The following is a 26,252-nucleotide window of genomic DNA, read 5'->3' on the forward strand; positions in this document are numbered from 1 at the left end:
TCTGAACGTGGTCAAAATATTTGGCATGTTACTCTTAGCTCAGTCAATCCAGAAGGCTCTGAACAAATGAAACCAACAGCTGTTTTTGGAAACTTAAACCTAAGGTTGATGAAGAGTAATGGTTATTGGGGTATTTAGAACCACGACACTTCTGGAAAGATTGGAGTTTAGGAACTGATAGGAGATGTGGCAATCAAAGCTTGGAGTTTAGGATCTAGGAGCAAGGACTTGCTCTAGGGGTGGGAGATTATATGATACATTTACTAACACCGGCAAACTTTAAAACAGTTGGGGGTTCTCAGTAAATAAGCAGAGTCCTGACTCTGAAAGGCACCTTTGATCTTAAGTCTTTCTAATATTTCAAAAAAAAGTTGTGTTTTTTTTTTATCATATTGGGAATCCAGCTGGGATTCTGTGGAGATCTGCAGTTTAAGAGAGTTGTCAGAAGTGGGTTCAAGATCATGGGCACTTATAATAAGGTTTATTATGGTCAGTGTTTCAAATCTCATTTCAGAAATACTTAGCTTTTCAATCATTCCACTTTTCTTCCCTAACATAATTCAGAGGGACTGTGGGAATGAGTGGGAGGAAAGTCTTGTTGTCTTCCCAAGTGTATTTCTGAGAGACATTCCCTTCACTTCTTCCCAAGTCCATTCCTTTGGTTGTTTGAATCCTCACAAGTTTCAAGGCAGAACTTTGAAGACATGAGAGCTTGGCAAGAAGAGGCACTCTGCCGATGATAAACCCAAGCAAGCTAAGCATGGTCACCATCTCGGCTCGCCTCTCCCCACACACATGTGCCATGTGGTTGCTGAGGGGAGTGCACAGGCTTTGCGGCTCCGCAGGAGTGTTCTGGAAGGGAAACACAGTGATGGGGATCCATCTAGGAGAGCAGCATGCCCTTTGGTTTTTCTGCTTGCATTTTACTGCTTGCCCTTCAGCAAGTCATGGGTGAGAACAAAGGGCTGCATACGGGTTAGTTAAATGCACTTTGGCCATACTAGACTGACAGAAAGGAAAAGGTAGGTTAGGATATGATTGGCAGTGTAGAGTGTTGGGCCGTTGAGAAGGCCCCTGTCCCTCCTGAGGGTGTCCCCACACCCCCGTGACCTCTCGCTGGGCCTGAGGCTGGGCTACACTAATGAGCTACCTTTTGCCCTTCAGCTTCCTTCCACTGTATAGCCTGATGTGTTTTGCCGTGTGAGTGCGCGCCCTAGGCTTGTCCCCCTGGTCTTGGTCCAGTGTCTCATCTTTGCACCTCTCTCACAACTCCTATCAGAGTTTGTTTCTGATGGAAGAGGTTCACATGATAAAGAAAAAACCAGCCAGCCCTCACATCAAGATAGAGGTGAAAAATGCCACCTTGGCATGGGACTCCTCCCACTCCAGTATCCAGAACTCACCCAAGCTGACCCCCAAAACGAAAAAAGACAAGAGGGCTGCCAGGGGCAAGAAAGAGAAGGTGAGACCGCTGCAGCGCGCTGAGCAGCAGGCCGTCCTGGCAGAGCAGAAGGGCCACCTCCTCCTGGACAGTGACGAGCGGCCCAGTCCCGAGGAGGACGAGGGCAAGCACATCCACCTGGGGAGCCTCCGCCTGCAGAGGACACTGTACAGCATCGACTTGGAAGTCGAGGAGGTAAGCCCGGTGCCTCCCCACTCCCCACCTGCACCCCGTCTGTCCACAGGTGTCTGCGGACATCTTCTCCGGCACGAGTGGGCAGCCGCCTTCCTTACACTGGTGGCTGGGGCTGGTTGGAACTAACGAGCGAATCCAGCCACTCCAGCTCCACAAAGGAGTCTTCAGGCATCTACCAGTAGACCTTAATACCAGCTGATCTCATGAGATGCTCATTTGACAAGCAAGGAAATGAAGAGTTCAGGTGGATTTTCCAAGACTTTGCCCTGAATAGATTCTAATTGTTATAGTTGTATGTGAGCTGTAATAATTATTTCTGGTTACCATAACTCTGGGCGAGCTTCTCGTTACCAGTAGGCTGTGCAGAGCACAGACCCTGGTCCATATAAGAGCCCTCAGGGCTGCGCTTATTGACAGATCTCTTGTAATTATTTATCTACTTATTTATCTATTTTTATTGCAGCATAATAGCCAGTGTTCTATTAGTTTCAGGTGTACAACATACTGATTCTGTAATTGTTGATTTTTCATATAAACGAAGGATCGTTATGATGTGTGATGTCACAGCCTGGATAGCACAGGACTAGAATCTCTCCGAGGGGCTCCTGGGCAGAGTGGCTGGAAGAGAGTCCAGTTCAGGGCTTTGCAGACACAGTCTGTGACCGTTCAGAGGGGCACAGATGTATATGTACATCTGTCGTCGGCTGTTTTCTGAGTGCCAGCTTTATGCCAGGCACCGTTCGTTGTGGGGCTGGGCTGTAGCCGCTGGAAACCAAACGGACAAAAACCTCTGTGCTCCTGTAGCGTAGGTTTTAGTGGGCAAAGACAGATAGTAAACGAGTAGAGTATATGGTATGTCAGATGGTGATAAGGGCCCTGAGGATGAGAGGGAGTGGTGGGCCGGAGCAGGTGTGGTTGCAATTTAAATAGGCTGCCTGAGGGAAAGCCTCATTTAAAAAGTGGTATCTGAGCAAAGGCTGGAAGGAGGCGAAGGCGTGAGCCATATGGGTATCTGGAGGAAGAACATTCCAGGCAGAAGGAACAGAAGCGCAGAGGCCCCGAGTGCGCAGTGTACGTATTCCCCAGCAGAGTGAGCACGGGAGAGAAGGGCAGACGCCGGGGGCAGAGAGGCGGCTGGGGTGCCGAGCCTCCTCTGGTCACTTTGCCTTTACTCCGAGTGGGAAGAGAAGCCTTGGGAGGGTTTGGAGAAGAATGATATGATCTGACTTCTGTATGAAGAGAAACATCCTAGCTTCTGGATTCAGAAGAGTATGGAGGCAAACAAGGGAGGAGAGCAGTTAACCCCGGAGAAGCGTATCTTGGACCAAGGAGGGTGATGAGCCATGTGTATCGGCATAACTGGAGCTGGGGGTAGTGGGTTATCACGCGGCGTACATCAGTATCAGCAGCTGACTAAGGCATGTTCCGTGGATCCAGAGCCAAACTGGAGAGAGAAAAGCTCCCAGCTCTTGAAAGCTGCCGCCAAGAGCACATGGTCCTTCGTGACCACACCTGAAACCACGAGTGTAGTTCATCACTGGCCACCACGCACGTCCGTTTTTGACTTCCGTTAACTCTTCACCACAGGCTTTTTTTTTTTTTTTTAAAGATTTTATTTATTTGACAGAGAGAGACACAGCGAGAGAGGGAACACAAGCAGGGGGAGTGGGAGAGGGAGAAACAGGCTTCCCGCGGAGCAGGGAGCCCGATGTGGGGCTCGATCCCAGGACCCTGGGATCATGACCTGAGCCGAAGGCAGACGCTTAACGACTGAGCCACCCAGGCGCCCCTACCACAGGCTTCTTATTTAATAGTGATTTTCTTGATTATTGAGGCAGCTCCATTACATTTCTCATCAGCCCTATTAGAGGATTATTCCTCATTCAGCTGAAATGTACTCTTCTGCTTTCTGTCTTTTGATCCTCATCCAGCCCTTTAGAGCCCACATTCACATGACACACCTTTAGCTATTTGGAGAGGGGTACCTTAATTCTTCCAGTGCACCCCTCTCCCCTTCAGGGCGGGGAAGGGAAGTTAATGTTTGCCTGAGATCCTCTGTGCCCGGGGCATTCCACTGTTGGTATCTCTGTTAGTCACCACGGAGTCATGAGAACAGAGTTTTCTCTATGTAAACCTAACTGACTTGCGCAGAGATCGAACCTTTGACTTGGTCTCCTCATTACCATCAGGCTGTAATCTTTCAAACTCTGAAACCATGTCAGAAACTTTATCCAACATACTTGGTCTAAGACACTGTACTTGGTTCTACAAAGATCACTCCTTACCTCAAGTTGCTCAAAGCCCAGTGAGAGACGGACAGTGGAAGTAACCAGACCACGAGCACACAGTTGGCAGGTGCTAGTGGAGCTGAGGTTGCATTCACGACCTGGCTGCCTCCAGAATCCATGCTCTTCTGCACACCAACTCTCCCTTTACTGAGGGATTTGAGCCAATGCAGGGTTGCTAAACAGTGGCCCTTTTGAAATCACCTGCCCGTCCTTGAAAACTCGGAACACCACCTGTTGAGAGCTCATTATTTTGCCTGGAGATATTCAGTTAATCACAGGCTTTCCTCCTCCCCACCCCCACCCCCCCTTTTAAGTGGGATTGATGATATCAATAGTCTTCAGATTCTTGGAAATGTTTTGTAGAAAAATGGAAACAGTGCACATAGTTTTTATTGAAAATAATTTATAGACCCTAGAGGAAAACATCATATAAAATGAAATGAAAACCAACAAAATAATTTCCAAGAGTCCTGCCCTCATTTCCAAAAACAACAAAAATAAACAAATAATCACAAAACATGGGTTGCCAAAAAAGTAAGAAAGAGGCTGGGCTTTTCTAAAAGTAACGTGGGATACCTTCATGTGTGTGGCTTATTTACGTTTTCTAAAAGGCTCACACATCCGTTACCTCCCACATACGCCCGCAGAAGCCCTCTGAAGTAGGTGGCTGACAGGGAGCAAACAGGGAAGTGAACTTGCAGGGTCACCAGGATGATCGTCTTCCTATTACTGATGGGCTGTCGTTGTGTTTTTCCTCGAAGAAGTCAGCAGCCCCTAGAGACGAATGGTCCATGGCCCTAATGACCTTCCTTTCTCTGTGTGCTTTGTCCAGGGTAAACTGGTTGGAATCTGCGGCAGTGTGGGAAGTGGAAAAACCTCTCTCATTTCAGCCATTTTAGGCCAGGTAATATTTTGTTTTGTCTTTGGCCTTTTCTGCCTCTTTCCCTGGAATCTGCCTCACAAGAGTCTTGGGAAGAATGAACTAACTTCCCGAAGAGAGTCAGGAAAGGTAGAAACAAAGTGAACCCTTGGTCTGTGTTCTGCCCCCTGCCCCCGCCCCCTGCCCCCACATTCCCACCCCTTATCAGCGTTGTATCTGGGAGTGGGCTCAGTGGATACCCGAGGAGTGACTGATTGATACCTAGCTGGAGCCATCCATTTCTCCTGCCTTCTTTTATTCAGCATGTATTTATTGAGTGCCATATGTATGCCAGACAGTGTGTTGGGAAATGTTAGCGATAAGACGTGAACAAACTGCAGACTGCCAACAGAGTGAAGAAGCCGGGCCGGCCAGCATTACCAGCCTCCCTGTCAGAGAGATCTCTGTCAGGATTTGATCTAGAAGCAAAGCCCCGCTCTGATTACAACCTAACCATTGAAAGAATTACGCCCTTGGGAGCTGATGGCCTAGCTGGGGAGTTACACCTTCGAGACACACAAACATAGCACAAGGCAGAGAGTGAATGGTTCACAGAGGGCCCAGCAGAGGGCTGTCAGCGTTCACATGGGGGCAGGGTCAGGGATCATCCAGCTAAGGCAAATTGTCTTTTCCTGTGTTTTAAAACCAAATAATAGGGAAAATCAACAAGGTACTTCCACCTGCTTTTAATCTTGAATCAAACTAGCTTGACTTCGATGGTCGGGATGAGGATAAACTGAAGCTCATTCTTACCTACCTGTGGAGAAGGTCCAATGAGTCATTTCTCCATACTGAGGAAATTAAACACATGCAAGAAGGAGTTGGGGAAGGGTGTTTTGTAGTGTCCCGGTTATGGAATATTTTGTCTTATTCAGTGTCACTGTCACAGTTGATAGAGTGGTACTCTCCTCGGGAGCAGTGGGACCCGGCGTGGTCTGAGGAAGGTTGCATCCAAATCATCTGGAGCTACAGCGCCCCCACCCCACTGCTTTGTGGGACTCCTCATTGGTTGGGCTCAGCCCTTGATCTTTGTAAACAGCCAAAACCTCCTGGGGGTTCTGATCATTTCAGGGTCAGATTAAGGGTCAATGATGAGAGACATGGGAGATGAAGGGGGAGGTGGTATTGAATGGGGGATGGTTAGGGTAAAAACGGAGTGGGGCTTTGCTTCTAGGTCACATCCTGACAGCAATCTCTGTGCCTGGGGGGCTGGTAATGCTGGCCGGCCTGGCTTCTTGGGAGTTGTGTTGGCAGCCTGCAGTGTGCGTGTTCGTCCCGTAGCAGCTGGAAGAGTTGAGTTTCCGCAGTAGACCCTCCGTGGGTTTCTGAACACTGAGTGCAGAGCAGGGGGCTTTCCAGTTTTGGGGCGGTTGGTACCGCTGTAATGGTGTGTGCTGGGTGCACCTGTGTACGTCCACTGTGTGTTAATGGTGTTTGAGAGGACAAGCTTGGATGTGCAGGATGGGTGACAAAACTTTGTTCAAGCTATAACATCCCTAACCCAAGACAGATGTCTACTGTCAGTCCCAAAAGGAACCCCGAAAGAGGACAAAACGGATAAATCATATCAATCACTGTGGCAGAAACACAATTCGAAGCACGTGGCTCATCACACAGTCTCTTCAACGTTGAACAAGAGGGTCTATCCTCATTAAATGGATACTCTGTAATACTAGTTGATGTCTAACGATTTTTTTTCCCCCTTTGGTCCTCATTTTACAGAAGCAGCTGCTTTAGCCAACAGCCTGGATTAATTAATTCTATAGATGAATTGAGGCAGGAACTAGCTCTACATCCTTGCAGCATCCTCCCCAGGGGACTTCTGAAAGAGCCTTCTGCTCTAGTCCTTCCTTTAGTTAAAAGAGTTTGCAATTAGGAAGAAAGGATCTGGAGTAGCTTATAGGCTGCTGAATGAAGTGTTTGTTCACTCAAGTCCTAGATTACGCGGGGTTCCCATCACACCTAAGCAAAGAGAACTTTTATTTTCTTTGCTTCTGTAGCTCTCTATGGAATGAAGGCGAGGTCTGGATTCAGGTCCAAAAAGCATCCAAGGAGATTGCCCAAACTTTGAACTCCGTTGCGGAATTGTGGGGGGTTCTGTTGGCGTAGGGTGGTGGTTTTGCTTCATGATGCCATTGGATGGTGTCTGTCTCCCTAGATGACACTTCTAGAGGGCAGCATTGCAGTCAGTGGAACCTTCGCTTATGTGGCCCAGCAGGCCTGGATCCTCAATGCCACTCTGAGAGACAACATCCTCTTTGGGAAGGAATTTGATGAAGAAAGGCAAGGAATGTTTGGTTTCTGTCATGCTTTCCGTCTTGGCCATGTGAGACGCAAGGCAGCCCACGTCAACAGGCTCTGTTCCAACCATGTCCCTGATGCTAAGTGTCTTTATGTCCTTCAGATACAACTCTGTGCTGAACAGCTGCTGCCTGAGGCCTGACCTGGCCATTCTTCCCAACAGTGACCTGACTGAGGTACCGACCTTCTGCCCCTAATGGGGCAGTGCGTTGAGCAGAGAGGATTCTGGAAGATGGGTGGCAGGGCGGTGCCAGAGCCACCTCCTAGTAATGTATCTTAAATGTGGGAGCACCTACATGGGGAGTTTTGCTTTCATTGGGACTTTATGTTCGGAAAGCATTTGTTCCTTAGGGCAGGGTTATCAACACTACTTGTTTTCAGCATATAAATATTTCATGTCATGTGGATTTTTTTTTTTTTTTTGGTGAGAGTGCATGAGCGCATGTGCACACGGCGGGGGTAGGGGATGGAGGGAAAGGGAGAGAGAGCATTTTTTTTTTTTAAAGATTTTATTTATTTATTTGAGAGAGAGAATGAGATAGAGAACATGAGAGGGGGGAGGGTCAGGGAGAGAGGCAGACTCCCCACCGAGCAGGGAGCCCGACGTGGGACTCGATTCCGGGACTCCAGGATCATGACCTGAGCCGAAGGCAGTCGCCCAACCAACTGAGCCACCCAGGCGCCCGAGAGAGAGCATTTTAAGCAGGCTCCACACTCAGTGAAGAGTCCGACTCCGGGCTTGATCTCACGACCCTGAGGTCATGACCTGAGCCGAAATCAAGAGTCAGACACTTAACCGACTGAGCCACCTTGGCGCCTTGTATGTCATGTGGATTTTAAACAAAATCCCAATGTTGGTTCAGAGTTAATGTTTTCTACGCTGAATATTCATTTGAAAACCGTAAGTCAAGCATGTGCTTGTGGAGGTTCTTCTCTGAACTTTATTCTGCCAGCCAACCTCCTTATTCATACACAGTCTGTGGAGAGCCCTCTTCAATTAGAAAGAGAGAGGCCTTAGCACAACCCCTTCTCTCTTTGGCTCTCTGCCCTGGAGCAGTTTGCAGAGGCGTTTCTTTGGAACTGGCTTGTGTTCTTTGGTGTTGACTCTTGTTTCCCATGACCTGCCCTGAAGGTCTCTGGAGCTAGCATTTTATTCAGCTGACTTCAGTTAAATCCTTCCAACCGGATTTGGTGAATGGTTTCATTAGTTCACTGGTTCTCAAATCTTAGTCCCCAGACCCATAGTGGATCAGCAGCAACAGTATTATTGGGAACTGGTTAGCAATGCAGATTCTTAGGCCTCACCCCACACCTACTGAATCAGAAACTCTAGGGGCAGGGCCCAACCATCCGTTTCAACAAGCCCTACAGGTAATTCTGATACATGCTCAGATTTGAAATCTCTGAATTCAGTGTTTTTTTAAGGACAAGTTCTTTGTTTTTTTTTTTAATTACAGAGCCAGTTACCATTTGACAATTGATTTATTCATGTGTTCATTTAGTAACATTTATCAAAGGCTTGTCATGTGCCAGCTCCTTATGCAGAAACTGCTGGGCACTAGGAATATAAAGGACTAGGATAATGATCTGTGCCCTCAAAAAGCTTACAATTGAGAGGATGAGATACCCGAACAAATAACTATAAAATAAGCTGATAAAAGCTCTCAAAACTTTAAGAAAAAAAATTAAAAAAAAAAAAAGTCCCCTTTCTTTTGGGCAGTAGTAGAGACGAGGGTGGGAGTAGGTTTCACAGAGGAGAGGGTGCTGGAACTGAGCAGATACAGTACAGAAAAGGCATGACAGTGGTGTGAGGGTTCATAATGGACACACAGTTTAAAATGGCTTAGATGCCGGGGAGTGGAAGAGAGCTTGGTTGGCAGTGGAGACTGAGAGCTGCCGTGGAGCCAGGTGGCAAAGAGCTTGCTTTCTATGACATGTTGGCTTAGATTTTATTCTTTAGGGCTCTTGAAAGACAGTTTTCAGCAAGGGTGGGACATGGTCAACTTTGTGCTTTGGAAAGATCTTTCTGCCCACAGAGAATGGATTGGAGTGGTATGTCAAGGCGGAGTTCTGGGGAAGGCAGAGTTGTCTTCTCTGGGCTGGCTCCCGCAGTTCCGGGGTGGGCCCTGGAGGATCAGAGTGGCACTTCCTCCAGGTGGGGAATTCAGTAGAAGGAGCGGGTTAGTGGAGCAGAGGAGCAGTGACTGGGGGTGATCGCTGAGCTTGGTGTTGGACTTGAGCTGGAGGCTTCACTGTGCTTTCTGGACTCTTGTAGATTGGTGAGCGAGGAGCGAACCTGAGTGGTGGGCAGCGCCAGAGGATCAGCCTGGCCCGGGCCTTGTATAGTGACCGGGACATCTACATCCTGGATGACCCCCTCAGTGCCTTAGATGCCCACGTGGGCAACCACATCTTCAGCAGTGCTATCCAGAAGCACCTCAAGTCCAAGACAGTTCTGTTTGTTACCCACCAGTTACAGGTATGGGGCATTCTTGCCCAGGCTGCCCACCTTGGCTTGGGAAATCAGAAGCAGGGAGGTGGGCTTGGTCCAGGTCCCTCCATGGAACTCCTTAGAGCTTCCTGGAATCAATGTTTATTTTCTCAGCAGATAGCCCCCAGCCCATTGTACCAATAAAGCTCATCGTACTGATGTACCAGATGGCCATCTGAATTAGAAATCCTCAGAGCTTGTTAGCTTTTGCATATAAATCAGTAAGTAAAAGGGCTGAGAGGAGTAGGCTGCAACTGGAGTTTGCGTATGAGATCGTTTGGAAAGCATCTTGTTAATATCTATATGCAAGTGGGAACTGTTTAAGGAAAACAAGCTCTTCTCCCTCTGTCACGCCAAGACAAGCAGCCACTTTGGAGAGCAGCTCCAGGATGTTGCCATCTGCTTTGCATATGTTGTCAGGTTTAGGGGGCTCATCCCCCATTCTGCCGCAGAAAGTCTGTAACCATGTGCTTCTGGGTACAGCGAAGGGCTGTGAAGTTTAATGCAAGGCTCGTGTGACTCCATCAACAGATCTGTGTCAAAAACGAGAGGTGATGCTCTTTGAACCGCATCACGAGGCACAGTAAACGAAACCGGGTCCTCTCACTCTTGGCACTATTGACATTTTGGGCCAGATTGCTCTTTGTTGGGGGTGGGGGGAAGGCTGTCCTGTGCAGCCCTGGCCTCTATCCACTGGATGACAGCGGTACCCATCCCCAGTTGTAGCAACCAAAAAGGGCTCTAGAGAGTGCCAAATGTCCCCTGGGAGGCTCACTTGCCTCCAGATGAGAACCTCTGAAGGAAGGTGTGGGTGTTGAATGTATTTGCACAAATGTCAGCAACATTGTATTGTCCCTGCCTTTTTGTCTCCAGTACCTGGCCGATTGTGATGACGTGATCTTCATGAAAGAAGGCTGTATTACAGAAAGAGGCACCCACGAGGAACTGATGAATTTAAATGGTGACTATGCTACCATCTTTAATAACCTCTTGCTGGGAGAGACACCCCCAGTTGAGGTAAGATTTGCATGGCGTTTGTGGGCATCTCCTCCTTTCTAGCGAGGGAGACTTGACTGTAGCGAGTGATGGAGAGATCCCAGCTGAACTCAGTGTCTGTGTCTTGTTGGCAGGGGCCCTATTTTCTGGTGACCAGACTCCTTTGCTTTAGTTCACATACTGGTGCTGCTCTACGAGAGCAGGATTATGGGGCTGGTGGGCCGATGTCTTCTGCCACTGAGAACACATTAATGAGGCAATGACAGGGAGAAAGTTATGGGCTCAGCACATGCTGTTGTTCAGTCGTAACTGAGCTTCCTAAACTCTGTCATTCCTGACTGAAGGATTATGAAGCTCCTTTTTAAATAAACAAGTGAAGAAGGAGTGAGGGAAGAGAAATTAAATATTGCATACATTTGACAATGATCCCTGGTGCCTTGGCTGCTAATTTGGCACTCATTAACCGACATCTGTGGTCCCAGTTCCTGGGTTAGACACGTCATAGATGTCATCCCATGTAGTCATTTTAACAGAGCTCTGTGGCAAAGTAGGATTATCCCGCACTTTTATAGCTGAGGGAATGGAAGATCAGAAACCTTAAGAGCTCGAGAACAAAGGTGGTTTGATGTCACCGTGCTCCTTCTGCCTTGCTACCCTGCTTCCTGTGGCAACACAGAATGGCAGTTTTCCATGGCTTTCCCCTGGGCTCCGAGTTAGGCCCAAACAGGGGTATTTAGTTAGAGCTCGCCAAAGAGGTTGTTTTTCCTTCTTGCCACCCTGCTCTCATTTTGAACTCCTTACTTATTCTGTGGTCACCCTGGATTCTAGGGGTGCACTCATGCACTCAGGCTGGGCTAAAAGGTACTTCTTAGCTACCAGGTCATTTGATGTCTGCACAGGATAAAAGCAGAGTTACTGGGACCTTTTCTGGGAGCCCTGTTTCAGTCCTTGGGTGTCATCCTGTTTGATTTCACGAACAGTATAATTAACTGTTCGTGACTGATGCGTTTTAGGCCTCTAGGAATAACAGGCGTTCCAGAGTGTCACCAGGAACTTCAGTTGAGACACCTGAATCCAGATATGGATTTTATGATCTCTCCCTCTGGCTCTCAGGGTGCTTTGGACTCTTCAGAAGTTTTCCTCCTCACTGTAGACGTGGAGGGGGGAAATGAGAGGGAAAGAAATTAAAATAGGAAACATCCAAGAAGCAAAAGAATATCGAGAATCGGTGTATTGCCTCAGAGAGAACATACCTTAGGAATGTCACTTAACTTTCCTGAGCTTTGGTTTCCTCATCTTAAAAATGGGGATGACACCTGCCTCTTAGAGTTGTTGCATCAATTAAATGAAATAATATGTAATCTTACTAGTAAGTGGTCAGCAAATGATAATTTTCTCTTTAGTGCATTTATTCATACACAGTAGTAAATATAAAATTAGAGCCCCATCTTGTGTTCTGTCATGGCTTTAAATTTTATATTTTCTGGTTTTTTTCACTGTCCGTTTAAAAAGTCTAGTTGGAGAGCAAACTGGGGTCATGAGGCTGACTGACATAGAATTAAATGTAGTAAGCTCAGGGCGCCTGGCTGGCTTAGTCAGTAGAGCATGGGACTGTTGATCTCGAGGTTGTAGGCTTGTTTTGTTTTGTTTTTTAAAGATTTATTTATTTATTTGAGAGAGAGAGCACAGAGGGAAAGGGAGAGAGAATACCAAGCAGACTCCCCACTGAGTGCAGAGCTCAACTTGGGGCTCAATCCCATGACCCTGAGATCATGACCTAAGTGGAAACCAAGAGTCAGATGCTCAATCAACTGTGCCACGCAGGCACCTCGGGGTTATAGGTTTGAGCCCCATGTTGGGCATAGAGATTACTTAAAAGTAAAATCTTTTAAGAAGTAAATGTAGTAAACTAAATTAAGGGAATTTTCTATATAAAGATAATAAGAGGAACTTCAAAAGGGGAGCATTAAGTAGCCTCTGTTGTCTCAGGTACAATCTGATGGATGTTTATTAAGTCACTTTGTGTCCTATTATGGGCAGTGCTTGGTGCTAGGTCTGGTACAGGTTACCACCGTGAGTCAGACATCATCTCATCCTCGAGGGACTCGCAGTCTGCTAAGCAAGACCGATGCTCTGATGCTCTTATAGGGAACTGTAACACCAGGTCACATTTGCTGCAACATGCTATCATGAAGTACTAACCGAGTGCCTGGGAGAACAGGGGAGGGGTGAGCTCTGTCCTAGAGGAGTCTAAGTTGCCTCAGGGAGGATTTAAGATTTGAATCCCTCCGAATGGGGATAACTGTAACTGAGTTGGGGTGAGGGGAGGGGCATTCCAAGTGAAGAACCAGTGTGGACAAAGGTCCAGAAGTGGGGAATGGCAGGATGGTGTGAGGAATGGTGTGAAATCCAGTGTGGCTGGAGAGTAGAAGTCACAGGAATGGGAGAAGAACATACAGAGTCGGGCTAGGGCCAGAATGTGGAGGTTTTGCAAAACCAGGCTGAATTTGAGTATATCCTGTGGTCGCAGTGGGAAATGGTCAGATCTATGATTGGATTTAGTAATGTGGAGATCAGAGATGAAGGAATGGGAATGCCCCAGCCCTAATACTTTGGGCAAGTTGGAGTGGATGAGAACATTGGGGAAAGCAATGTCTATGGAATAACAGGATAGGAACCCAGATACCGAAGACTAAAGGAGTTGAGGAAGCACAAGAAAGTGGCCCTTTTAAGAGGTTTGATGTATCTCTTCTCAAGAATAGTAGCAGCTTGAAGATGATTCTCCAGTGTGCCTGTGGACATTTGTCTGAATGGCCGTATTGTAACCACACTTTTTTTTAATATTAGATTAATTCAAAAAAAGAAACCAGCGGTTCACAGAAGAAATCACAAGACAAAGGTCCTAAAACAGGATCAGTAAAGAAGGAGAAAGCAGTGAAGCCAGAGGAAGGTAATGACCTTTTTTGAGATTTTAGATTTGTCATTAAAGTTTATCGGAAAGTATGCCAAGTGGTAATTCATAATGTTTGACAGCATTGTGTGTTGTAGAGTCCTCTGGCCTTATATTTCTGGAATAACAAATTCTTGTATAATATTGGGAGACTATGAGGTGCCTTCTGTTTGCTTAAACAGACCAAAACAGTAAGAATGACCTTTAATCCTCTGCCTTGGCTACATACTGTGGGTCAGGTGTCTGTAATCATAGCTGAGTCATCTTGAGTAAGGAGAAATGGAATGATGAGTAGAGGTATACCCTTCTTCCCGTGATTCACCTTTGCTTTTTTTTTTTTGAAGATTTTATTTCAGAGAGAGAGAGAGCAAGCATGGGTAGGGGAGGGCAGAGGGCACCCCTCACCTCTGCTCTTTAAAAGTCAGTGCCAATCTGCCTTCAGCTCAGGTCATGATCCTGGAGTCCTGGGATCAAGCCCCGCATCCCCGCTGAGCAGGGAGCCCGCTTCTCCCTCTGCCTCTGCCCTTCCCCCCTTTGCTCATGCTCGCTCTCTCGCTCTGTCTCTCAAATAAATAAATAAAATCTTAAAAAACAAACAAAAGTCAGTGCCAGTCTGTGGCTGACTCAGCAGAGCGTGCAACTCTTGATCTTAGAGTTGTGAGTTCTGAGCCCCACTTCGGGTATAGAGATTACTTAAAAATAAAAATCTTAAAAATAAAATAAAAGTCAGTGCCAGTCTAGGAAGAGATGTTTCAGCACGAGCAGTGTCTACATCTTCAGTAGCCCCCTCATTAGAATGTTACCCTCCTGGCTTTTTTTTTTTTTTTAAGATTATTTATTTATTTATTTGAGAGAGAGAATGAGACAGAGAGCATGAGAGAGGGGAGGGTCAGAGGGAGAAGCAGACTCCCCACTGAGCAGGGAGCCCGATGCGGGACTCGATCCTGGGACTCTAGGATTATGACCTGAGCCGAAGGCAGCCGCTTAACGGGCTGAGCCACCCAGGCGCCTCCTCCTGGCTTTTTCTGATGAGACTACAACAGGGCCAGGCTGAAGAGTTACAGCGCAGGTTTTTCCTGCCTGACTTTCCCCGGCCAGAGTCCTGGCTCTGGTTTCGTAAATCCTTTATCTTATCAACTAAAGCAAATATTGAGAGTTAGGAAAACTATTTGTAATGCCTCCGGCATTTTCACCTTTGTGAATCTTAAGCTGCACCAGTTTACCCGAGATACAGAACAAAGAGCGCAGCCCTGTTTTAAAACTCTCTTTTGTTGTCACCGAGTCACCTCACGTTATGAATTCAGGACTTTGGCCCTGGGCCTGTTTTCACTTCCTTGTTCTTAAAACTGCACAGTTGTTTGGTGTTAGGAGTTGACCATCCTGACTTAGCACACCCTGCCGCTTTTCTTTCTTTCCGTAAACCAGGCATGAGACTTTGCACTGGGTGTGATTTAAGATACCTGTACACACACAAAACAAACACAGCCCTGAAGGCTGAGTCATCTCTCTGTTCCTGGCACAGGCAGTATCAAAAACCCCAGAGAACCCTGAGGGAATGTTTGTTCTCATCTACAGAGCCCCTGACCTGGATACTCACAACTCTCCAAGTACTCCAGGCACGTGAGGCTTGTTCCAAGATAATTAGACGTTGCCCGTGATATAGAGGCACTGGCTTTTTGGAGGGCTGTTTCTCTGTATTAGGGCATCAGCATCAGTCACCTGACCATCCCAGGGAGCCTCCAGGAGGTACCCTTGAGCCTTTCTCTCCTCCTCAGCCGATCACCATGGTCTAATGAATTTACCTCCCGAACCTCCAACCCCATTGCCACGACCCTGGTTCTAGCCCCATCATCGTGCACCTAGAGTGTTACAGCTGCTTCCTTTTAAATCTGGCCCCCATGCAGACAGCTGAGAGGTCTAGTTAAAAATGGGGGACCAGGGGCACCTGGGTGGCTCAGTCGGTTAACCGTCTGCCTTCAGCTCAGGTCATGATCTCAGGGTCCTGGGATGGAGCCCTGCGTCGGGCTCCCTGCTCAGCGGGGAGTCTCCTTCTCCCTCTGCCTCTCCCCCTGCATGTGCTCTCGCTCTCTCTGCCTCTCTCAAATAAATAAATAAAATCTTTAAAAAAAAAAAATGGGTGACCAACCAACTCACTTTCCCTCAGGAAGTCTTTCAGTGGCCTCCCATTTCAAAGCAGTGTTTTCTCATCTTGGTCCTGATAGGGCACACATAGAAAATGCCATCATTTGTACGGGACACTGGGATGCATGGACGAGGCTGCTCGCTGCCAGAGGCGGCTGATCTGGCCATCCACAGATCCAAAGCCTGGGAGTCAAATCTCCACGCATGTGTAGCCCATTCTCTTAAGCTTCCGTAATCGACTTTATCTCCTGCCGCTTGTTAGGTGCACTTAATGGTCCATCCTTGCTGAATTGGCTGGCTGTTTTCCTACCTTTGTGCTGATGCCCACCTTTTCCCCACCTGGTGTACTTTTTGAGACCATATAGAGGGCAGAAAGTCTTCCCTGAAACCGCTCCCCCAAGGAGGTTAGGTACACCTGGATGTTACCGTGCTGCCCTGCATATATCTCTAGCATTGCATTTAGCATATTTTATTATAATTCTGTGTTCATTTTGTCTGTCCTACCAGGCTATGGAAAGACCCTCTGCCAGATCTCAAGGACAGGGACGTGGGCTTAATTGCTCCAGGGCCTCATCGTGGGCCCGGTTCATAGTGGTGTTTAGTAAATGTTCAATGGAAGAATATTCTAGCCAGGATAAAAGAATTCTAATCTAGAGCCATGTGAAACTATAGGTTTTCTTTGAGTCTGCTCTCCTATAAGTGACTTAGTTTTGGAAAAGTAGCTTTTTCCTGCTGAGTTCATGTGTTTTTGTTTTGTTTTTTTCTTACCTAGGGCAGCTGGTGCAACTGGAAGAAAAGGGGCAGGGTTCAGTGCCCTGGTCAGTATACGGTGTCTACATCCAGGCCGCGGGGGGCCCCTTGGCTTTCCTGGTCATTATATCCCTTTTCATGCTGAATGTGGGCAGCACCGCCTTCAGCAATTGGTGGTTGAGTTACTGGATCAAGCAAGGAAGTGGGGTAAGTTTCCTCACTAATGGGAAAAGTGTATTGTCTCAGAATGTCGCTGTTTCTTTGTATTCTCTGGCTGTCCTCGGGGAAACTGCTCTCGTTTTCGATGGAAAGAACTAGTGAACAAGGATTACCCAGGGTGCAAAAGATGAGCCCCTAACGTGGCCTCACAGGATAGTTGCTCCCTGACCAGCTATGTAGCAGCAGGACCCCTGGAGGCTGTCTGCCCTCCTCCACTAGAAAAGCGAGAAGGGGACGGGCAAAGCTTGCCTTGTGTTTGCCGCAACCAAGCCCCACAGTCATTATCCTGCCCCTTCCTTTGAGCTGAGAATGGCCCCGAGTAGGAGTTCCTGGCTGTCCTTAGGAGTCTTACCTCACAGAGCCTTGCCTCCAAACAGAACGCCACAGCGACGCAAGGGAACAAGACCTCTCTGAGCAGTAGCATGAAGGACAATCCTCTCATGCAGTACTATGCCAGCATCTACGCCCTCTCCATGGCAGTCATGCTGATCCTGAAAGCCATTCGAGGAGTTGTCTTTGTCAAGGTATGCAGCGGGTGGCTCCTGCGTCTCCTCTCCCTAGTGACTGTGTGGTCAGCCTCTCTCGGGGTCATTCCGAGCAGGGGAGCTCCTTGGAAGCAGGATTTAGCTGAAATGACCTGTATCCCATTAGCCTCAGCCTTTTCCGAGTACCCACCTCTTTCTTCTGTGACCATTTGCCCTTCTCCAGCTTTGCGAGTGGATGTCTTCTGGAGCTGGGACCTGGGTAAATAGGAACTGAGTCTGCCTGAGTCCTTGGGTCTCTGGGCCCTGATCACTTTGTCCTCTGCTCCTTAGGGCACACTGCGAGCCTCCTCCCGGCTCCATGACGAACTTTTCCGAAGGATCCTCCGAAGCCCCATGAAGTTCTTTGACACCACCCCCACAGGGAGGATTCTCAACAGGTTTTCCAAAGACATGGACGAAGGTATTTCTCACTGCTTCTTTTATGCTCTGGAGCATAAGCTGCAGCTCCCCGTGCTCTGCAGCCTTCTAAATAACCCGCCAGGCGTGCTCACCTATCCATCCGTATGTTCTGAGAGTACAGCGGCTGTTGGGGTCCACACCAGGAACAGTTTAGTTTTGGACTTCTCTCCAGGTTGCAACTTGTACTTAGGCTAAGTACTTAGCTGAGTACTTAGGCTAAGTACTTAGCTAAGGACCCATCTGGTTTTTTCACCTGTCATCTAAGTTCTCACCTGAGCTCATTTAACCTGAAAACAAGTTCAGAGGATCGAGTTGGCCTAAATACTTTGGACGGGAGCGTCTGAGATTCCAGAACATGTTTACTTTGAGGGTAGTGCATTGGTTCCTGGACATTTAAACCTCTGGCAGGTTTTCTGGATGCTGTGTGGGCTGTGCAAGCACCAGAACTTAACTCCTTCTCATAGCTCAGTATAATAGTAATAGCACCTGACGTTTATTGAGGGCTTCCCGTGTAACCAGCAGTGTGCTAGATACATTATCCTCATCCTCACAGGAGCCCTATGGGATGGGTATTGATTCACCCACTGAATGCATGGGAAAGCTGATGTCTAGAAAGGTTAAATAACTTGCCCAAGATTACATAGCTATTAGATAACAAAACTGGGAATCGAGCCCAGATCTTTTTAGCCTCGAGCTAATGCTTTTAACTATCACCCTGTGCCGCCTCCACAGGAGTTTGTTTCAGATGTTGATAAAGCCAATGTAAAGCCATGGCCAGAGATAACAAGGGATCAGAACCATCACTGATACACAGAACTGATGCGTACACACACACACAAATGGAGGAAAGGTGGAAAGGAAAAAATCAGTGATATCAACATGTCTGGGATTTTTATGAAAATACTCCAGCCAAAAAAAAAAAAGTGGGAGGAGGAGATAGCCCTTCTAGAGAAGATGAAAAAAATACTGATAACTTTTTTTTTTTTTAAAGATTTTATTTATTTATTTGAGAGAGAGAATGAGATAGAGCATGAGAGGGGGGAGGGTCCGAGGGAGAAGCAGGCTCCCTGCCGAACAGGGAGCCCGATGCGGGACTTGATCCAGGGACTCCAGGATCATGACCTGAGCCGAAGGCAGTCGCTTAACCAACTGAGCCACCCAGGCGCCCCTAATACTGATAACTTTTGAAGGTTCTACATTCTTTTGATTTTTGTGTATGTTTAAATTTTTCCATAATGAAAAATTTCTCAAATGTTAGCAGCAGTTTATTGTTACGGGTAAGACTAAAGATTATGTTTCCTTCTTGCCTATTTATTTTCCAAATATTTTGCAACAGAAGTATATGACTTTTAAAGGGAAAATTGTTTAAAGGGGTTGGGTAGCCTCATAAACCCAGGAGAGGGCCTGGGGGAGAAAGACCACTTAGATTTCCTTGGGACAAGAAAAATGAGATCAAGCAGGTTTCTAGATTTTTCTTTGATTTAAAAGACAACACACACATTTGAGATAGAGAATTTGTGGAACCTCTTTGTGTTTTTTAAAAATTTTTGGTCGCACTCTCCCTGTTTGTGGGTCCCAGCAGTCTGATCCTTGCTCCCTTGTGGTTTCCCCAGTCGATGTGCGCCTGCCATTCCAGGCCGAGATGTTCATCCAAAATGTCATCCTGGTGTTCTTCTGTGTTGGTATGATCGCCGGAGTTTTCCCGTGGTTCCTGGTGGCGGTGGGGCCCCTCTTCATCCTCTTTTCAGTTCTGCACATTGTCTCCAGGTAAACAAGAAGTGTTCACATCTCCCAGCGATGAAGCCAGGGTTGTTTGTCTACTGCTGTGACACAGAACTCATTCTCTCTCTAGGGTCCTGATTCGAGAGCTGAAGCGTCTGGACAACATCACACAGTCCCCTTTCCTCTCCCACATCACATCCAGCATACAGGGCCTTGCCACCATCCACGCCTACAACAAAGGGCAGGAATTTCTGCACAGGTCAGTGTTGATGGCGGCCGGAGGGCTCAAAGGGGAGTCAACATACCAGCATTTAATAAGTCTAAGAGGCCCTTCAAGGCCAGAGCTGGGGATTATAAAGCTCATTACCAAGTGATGTAATGGTCTCTGATTAAAATTTACTCACTTGCTGGAACTTTCTAAGCAAATGAGAAGACAAAACTACAGGTTTGGAGTCTATTGGCTTTGGACTCTAAATGGCTATATTTGAAGGAGTTTTTCTTTTTTCTTTTCTTTCCTTTTTTTGGAACAGTGATGGTCATTGACATTAAACCGACATTTTATGTTATCTGCTGAATATTGTTTAGGTGACAAATTTATGTACATAGACAGTCATTGAGATTTGTATTAACAAGAGATTGGAACTAATTTAAATGTTCTTCAAGAGAGAGCTGGTTAAATAAGAATAGTATGTGGCCCTTAAAAAGAATGAGAGAGGGGCGCCTTGATGACTCAGTTGGTTAAGCATCTGACTCTTGATTTCGGCTCAAGTCATAATCTCAGGGTCGTGAGATCGAGCCCTGCATCGGGCTCTGTGCTCAACAGGGAGTCTGCTGGAGATTCTTTCTCCCTCTCCCACTGCCCCTCCCCACCATACGCTCTCTCTCACTCTCCCTCTCAAATAAATAAATAAATAAATAAATCTTAAAAAAAATGAGACAGTTCTATAGGTACTGATATGGAATGATCTCTACAATCCATTAGTGAAAGAGCAAGGTACAGATGTGGGTGTATGATATGCTCCCTTTTAGGTATGTGTTTGTACATATAACATTTAGAAAATCTCTGAAAGGATACACAAGGAAGTACTAGTTTCCACCCCCAAAGGGGAACTGAGTAGCTGGTGGATGGGCAGGAGAAAAACTGACTTCTCATGGTAAAACATTTTATGCTGTCTAAATATTCTATCCTATGTGTAAATTGTCTATTCCAAAAACTAATGTCTGTTCCAAAAATTAAGTAAGTAATTTTAAAAAGAAAATCTAAATAGAAAGTTTAGGGGCACTTGGGTGGCTCAGTTGGTTGAGTATCTGACTCTTAATTTTGGCTCAGGTCATGATCTTGAGACCAAGCCCCATGTCTGGCTCTGAGTTGGGCCTAGAGTCTGCTTGGGATTCTCTCTCTCCCTCTCCCTCCGCCCCCCCCCCCCCACTAGCTCTCTCTCTCTCTATCTCAAAAAAAAAAAAAAAAAAAAGGCCTCAAAAAGTTGAAAATAGAGCTACCCTATGACCCAGCAATTGCATTACTGGGTATTTACCCCAAAGATACAAATGTAGTGATCCGAAGGGGCACATGCACCCCAATGTTTATAGCAGCAATTTCCACAATAGCCAAACTATGGAAAGAACCCAGATGTCCATCGACAGATGAATGGATAAAGAAGATGTGGCATATATATATGGCATATATATAATGGAATACTATTCAGCCATCAAAAAGAATGAAATCTTGCCATTTGCAATGATGTGGCTGGAACTAGAGGGTATTATGCTAAGCAAAATAAGTCAACCAGAGAAAGACAATTATAGGATCTCACTCATATGTGGAATTTAAGAAACAAAACAGATGTATATAAGGGAAGAGAGGAAAAAATAAAATAAGACGAAATCAGAGAGGGAGACAAACCACAAGAGACTCTTAACCATAGGTAAAAAACTTTGGTTTGCTGGAGGGGAGAGGGGTGGGGGCGATGGGAAAACTGGGTGATGGACATCAAGGAGGGCACGTGATATAATGAGTACTGGGTGTTATATGCAACTGATGAATCACTGAACTCTACCTCAGAAACTAATACATTATATGTTAATGATTAAATTTAAATAAAGAAGAAAGTTTAGGTTAAATGACCCAGAAAAATAATCATCACTTTAAGAGAAGAACAGTAAAATACGCTCCATGCATGTGTATGTACATACATACATACATACCTACATTTAACTATATTGGAAAAAATGCTGGGAGAAGATGCAGCAGACTATTAACCCTGGTTTTAACTGAGTGGTGAGAACACTGCATTTTCTTCTTTACTGCATTTCCTAATTTTTCTCCAAATATCTTACATAAAGAGGAAAAGTGATTTTTTTTTTTAAAGCAAAGCACATTTGCTTGGCAAGACTTCCTGCTCAGGCGTTCTAATTGTATGTGTATGTGACACCTGAGCCTTTGGATGGGGTCTGATCTCTCTAGGACCCCTGGGGACAGTAGTGTCTTGCTCCTTAAATGGCAGAGGTTGTCCAGGTCTTTTTTGCTGTGGTTTACTTCCTGGTTCTGTGCTCCACGGCCTTGGAAACAAGTACCATTTTGCCCAACAGCAGTGTGTCAGCAGACATTTTCCACTTTCCCACTTTAAGTCTGCAAGTTTATCTTTCCAGGTCTTAGTGCATTTCTGCAGTTTGCCTATGTAGCCTGTCTCTTTGAGGAAGGGACCCCTGACCTAAGACATTTTTCTGAAGCTTAACCAGCCTCTGTATTTGGTCTCCTTTCCCTGTGCATTTGTTCTGTCATTAACATACGTATTTTTCCCTAATGTCTTGAACATGTTTCTTTGAAAGAATAAAACTAGAAAACCCCAAGTTGTCCTATGTGCAGAGCCTGGAATACTCTGCAGCCCTTAGATTTCCATATCCTTCTCCTAGGGACAAACAGGAAGTACTTAAAAGTTAGTCCTCCCCATAATTCACCAGAGCTCTGACATCACCCGCTCTCGGGATGACGTGGTACTTTGTTTGCCTATTAGGTGTTCTGTCGCCCTCTCGCCCTCACAGGTACCAGGAGCTCCTGGATAACAACCAAGGTCCTTTCTTCTTGTTCACATGTGCAATGCGGTGGCTGGCTGTGCGGCTGGACCTGATCAGCATTGCCCTGATCACCACCACCGGGCTGATGATCGTTCTCATGCACGGGCAGATTCCCCCCGCCTACTCGGGTCTTGCCATCTCCTATGCCGTCCAGGTCAGTCTCAGGGATGGAGCATTACCTTTGCTCACATGAGTTCTGTGTTGGCCTAGGAGAGGCATGGTAGGGGGCTCTCCCTCAGCCTTTGAGACTTCTAGAGCTTCTGCCCACCTACTTTCTTAGTAACAGCCTGGACTTGGCTGGGGTGGAGAGGATGGGAGAGAGGTACGTGTGTTATATAGGAACAAAGGGATTTAAGTCTGTTGCACATGTTTAAGAAATAGGTGCCATTTGGGCGCCTGGGTGGCTCAGTTGGTTAAGCGACTGCCTTCGGCTCAGGTCATGATCCTGGAGTCCCTGGATCGAGTCCCGCATCGGGCTCCCTGCTCGGCAGGAAGCCTGCTTCTCCCTCTGACCCTCCCCCCTCTCGTGTGCTCTGTCTCTCTCATTCTCTCTGTCTCAGATAAATAAATAAAATCTTAAAAAAAAAAAAAAGAAGTAGGTGCCATTTATTTATAAATAAACACGATTTTGAAAATGGTTTCTTAATTACAGGTTTCTACGTTCACCACCCTCTCGTTTCTGGCATCTTCCTGGTCTTCTAAGAAATACTGTGTCCTCAATATGCTTCTTACATGCATTTTATTTTCAGGCCCCTGATTTTCCCAAAACTGTTACATATGTAGACCCGACCCCTAGGGATGGTTTAAGGTCTTTAAATAGCTCAGAGAACAGTTGGGAACTTGAGCACTAAGTATTTGTAGATGTTAAGGAATTATTACTAATTTTTTAGATGTCATCATGGTGTTGGACAATGGTATTGTGTTTTTAAAGAGTCTTTATGTGTTAGATACAAGCTAAATTATTTAAGAATGAACGGATAGGATGTCTGGGATTTGCTTTCACATAATGCAGATGGGTGGTGTGGTATGGATGAAACAATGTTATCTATAAGTTGACAGGTTTTTAAAGACATGGGAGTTCATTATACTGCCCTTTCTACTCTTGTATATGTTTGACATTTTTTCCATGTCAGAAAGGTCAAAACAAATAAGTAGGGAAACAAAACCAAGAAGAGCTAATGTATCTTCACAGATTCTCAAAGATGCCTGTCCATGTTATACGGACTTACTTGATCATCAGGGGGAGAATAGGTGTTCTAAGTACTGTGGTTCAGGATCCTCAGTGTGAGGTGCCCAGGGGGCTCTGCATTCTCACCAGCAGCTCACAGGGTGATATAGATCTCCATTTGTTGTGACTGCCAGAGTAGGTGCAGGCTGCTCGGCAGGAAGCCCGGAAGTTACTCAGCTGCAGATGTGCGTGCTGGAAACGTGAAAATGGATGGAAAGCCTTTGGCTGCAGGGAAGTCAGCGCCAGCCGTCCCACAATGCCACCTGCCTTTGTTGAGAATTGCAATGGACTGGGGGATAGTAGGCATCATGTTAAACATTTAGAGAATGACTCGGTCCGTAAAACCAGCTGCTGCCGGTGCCCGGTTCGTTGGTATATTGAGCTGTAATCCCCTAGCTGGAAGATGTTTTCTGGCGTTGGCCTGACATGTATTCATAATGAATTCCTTCTTGGATTTTGCCTTCCATTATCAGTTAACCGGCCTGTTCCAGTTTACCGTCAGACTGGCATCCGAGACAGAAGCCCGCTTCACCTCAGTGGAGAGGATCAACCACTACATCCAGGTCAGGACGCGAAAGCCTTTCTTCATGACCCTTTTACCCTTTTGCTGCCTCGGGTGGTGGTGCAAGGAGGATGCTTGTTTCTCACAGGCGAGGACCAGCAGTCTCTTCAGCCTGTGTGGAGTGGAGAAGAGATTATCCTAAGAGGTTCTAAATGTTTTTGTGAATTGTGTCTGATTAAGAATGTAGGTCATTTTCCTTACAGTGTTTAAAACCATGGAGGGTTTTTTTTTTTTTTTAAGATTTATTTATTTATTTGAGAGAGAGAGAATGAGACAGAGCGAGTACATGAGAGGGGGGAGGGTCAGAGGGAGAAGCAGGCTCCCTGCCGAACAGGGAGCCCGATGCGGGACTCGATCCAGGGACTCCAGGATCATGACCTGAGCCGAAGGCAGTCGCTTAACCAACTGAGCCACCCAGGCGCCCCATGGAGTGTTTTAAATCTTATTCTAGTTTACTTGTTTGTTTGGTTTTTTTTTAAGATTTTATTTATTTATTTGGCAAAGAGAGACACAGCGAGAGAGGGAACACAAGCAGGGGGAGCGGGAGAGGGAGAAGCAGGCTTCCCGCTGAGCAGGGAGCCCGATGCGGGGTTCGATCCCAGGACCCTGGAACCATGACCTGAGCCAAAGGCAGATGCTTAACGGCTGAGCCACCCAGGCGACCCTAGTTCACTTGTTCTTAACCAGGGATGGCCGTTGGTATCCCTGCTGAGCTTTAGGCAGAGACAGACGCAGGCCTCATCTCTGGAGATTCTGATACAGTCGATCCGGGGTGAGCCCCAGGCTTCTGACATTTTAGAAGCTCCGTGGCTAATTCTAAACTGCATTCCTAGTTTAGAAACCAGTTTAATTTTGTTGATACTGAGATGAACTGACTCTTCCTGCCTTCCCTCAGTAACCCTTCAGTGCTACCTCAGGGCAGCGTCTTACGGCCGGAGCATGTCCCAGCTGGGACGCTGAAAGCAGTTTTCTATAGAGAGAAGCAGAGTCACAAGTAGTTAAGACTCTCAAATTTAACTCAGTTCAGAGAAGTTACCTATTTTGGGAACTGCCCAGAGACTTTATCAGCATTTATATCATGGTTTATGTGGGAAGAATATATCTCAATTTCCAGATAATTGACTTAGAAACATAATTTTGAAAAACTACCCTTTCAGTTGAGAACTAGCATATTATGTAAATTGCATTTTCCAGCAGACATGCTTTCCTGAACTGTTTTGACAATGAACCTTATTAAGTGTAGGATATTTTTTGAACTTATACATTATTATTCTCAGAAAGAATGGCAGATAGCTATCTATGGCAGATAAATATCTAATAGCTGTTCCTTTTATTTATCCATTGGGTTCTTTGCCCAGTGCTCATGTCTGGGGACAGTATCTGGGTGTGTAGTGTTTGATTTAAAATTGCTGTTGGTGGGGCGCCTGGGTGGCTCAGTTGGTTAAGCGACTGCCTTCGGCCAGGTCATGATCCTGGAGTCCCTGGATCGAGTCCCACATCGGGCTCCTTGCTCGGCAGGGAGTCTGCTTCTCCCTCTGACCCTCTTCCCTCTCATGCTCTCTCTCATTCTCTCTCTCAAATAAATAAATAAAAATCTTAAAAAAAAAAATTGCTGTTGGTGAGAGTCTCTTGCTAAAAAGGTCACGGTGATGGTCAGTCATGGTAGAGTGGACCCTGCACAAACCAGTCACATTTCTGAGGACTGGCTCCCACTGCCAGTGCCCAACCTGGATGCCTCTGCCAACACGGAGCCCTTCCAGCTTGGAGTTCAAGATGTCAGTCTCCACCTGCCCTCCCAGCCCCACCCCCGTCCCTGCCCATAGCTCCACAGCTGTTGGCTTTCACTTCCCTAGGAGGCCGTAAAGTCCCGTGACTAGTTGCCAGAGAATTTTCAAACATTGCAAGGTGGGACTGTTGGTAACAAAAATTACCCAAGCAGTTACACAGCATTTTTAAAGCTGAATGGATTTCCACGATTCTCTCATCCAGTCCCCACGACTTGCAGATGAGAAACTAAGACCTAGAGTGA

At 46.5% G+C, this 26,252-nt stretch overlaps 1 protein-coding gene across 10 annotated transcripts in view; it reads left to right on the top strand.

Annotated features, from left to right (window-relative positions):
* ABCC5 (ATP binding cassette subfamily C member 5) overlaps positions 1 to 26,252 on the top strand; it is a 175,963-nt gene that overhangs the window by 129,965 nt on the left and 19,746 nt on the right. For 9 of the 10 annotated variants that reach the window (XR_010409385.1, XM_045903264.3, XM_064584433.1 and 6 more), the window contains 14 exons: positions 1,280 to 1,636; positions 4,757 to 4,828; positions 7,002 to 7,126; positions 7,248 to 7,320; positions 9,420 to 9,623; positions 10,509 to 10,652; positions 13,479 to 13,581; positions 16,496 to 16,680; positions 17,070 to 17,216; positions 17,508 to 17,637; positions 19,250 to 19,403; positions 19,489 to 19,617; positions 22,401 to 22,587; positions 24,135 to 24,224. Coding sequence is in view for 9 of the 10 variants with exons in the window: in XM_045903264.3 (XP_045759220.1) it covers positions 1,280 to 1,636; positions 4,757 to 4,828; positions 7,002 to 7,126; positions 7,248 to 7,320; positions 9,420 to 9,623; positions 10,509 to 10,652; positions 13,479 to 13,581; positions 16,496 to 16,680; positions 17,070 to 17,216; positions 17,508 to 17,637; positions 19,250 to 19,403; positions 19,489 to 19,617; positions 22,401 to 22,587; positions 24,135 to 24,224 (2,100 nt within the window). In the remaining variant the exon portion in view is untranslated. Of the gene's footprint in view, positions 1 to 1,279; positions 1,637 to 4,756; positions 4,829 to 7,001; positions 7,127 to 7,247; positions 7,321 to 9,419; positions 9,624 to 10,508; positions 10,653 to 13,478; positions 13,582 to 16,495; positions 16,681 to 17,069; positions 17,217 to 17,507; positions 17,638 to 19,249; positions 19,404 to 19,488; positions 19,618 to 22,400; positions 22,588 to 23,462; positions 24,026 to 24,134; positions 24,225 to 26,252 lie in introns of those variants that run through there. The other variant, XM_064584447.1, reaches the window with a different exon arrangement.

This window comes from Mirounga angustirostris, unplaced genomic scaffold (assembly GCF_029215605.1).
Source record: "Mirounga angustirostris isolate CCGP_5_RB_7025 unplaced genomic scaffold, mMirAng1.0.hap1 SCAF_1, whole genome shotgun sequence".
NCBI classification, from domain to species: Eukaryota; Metazoa; Chordata; class Mammalia; order Carnivora; family Phocidae; genus Mirounga; species Mirounga angustirostris.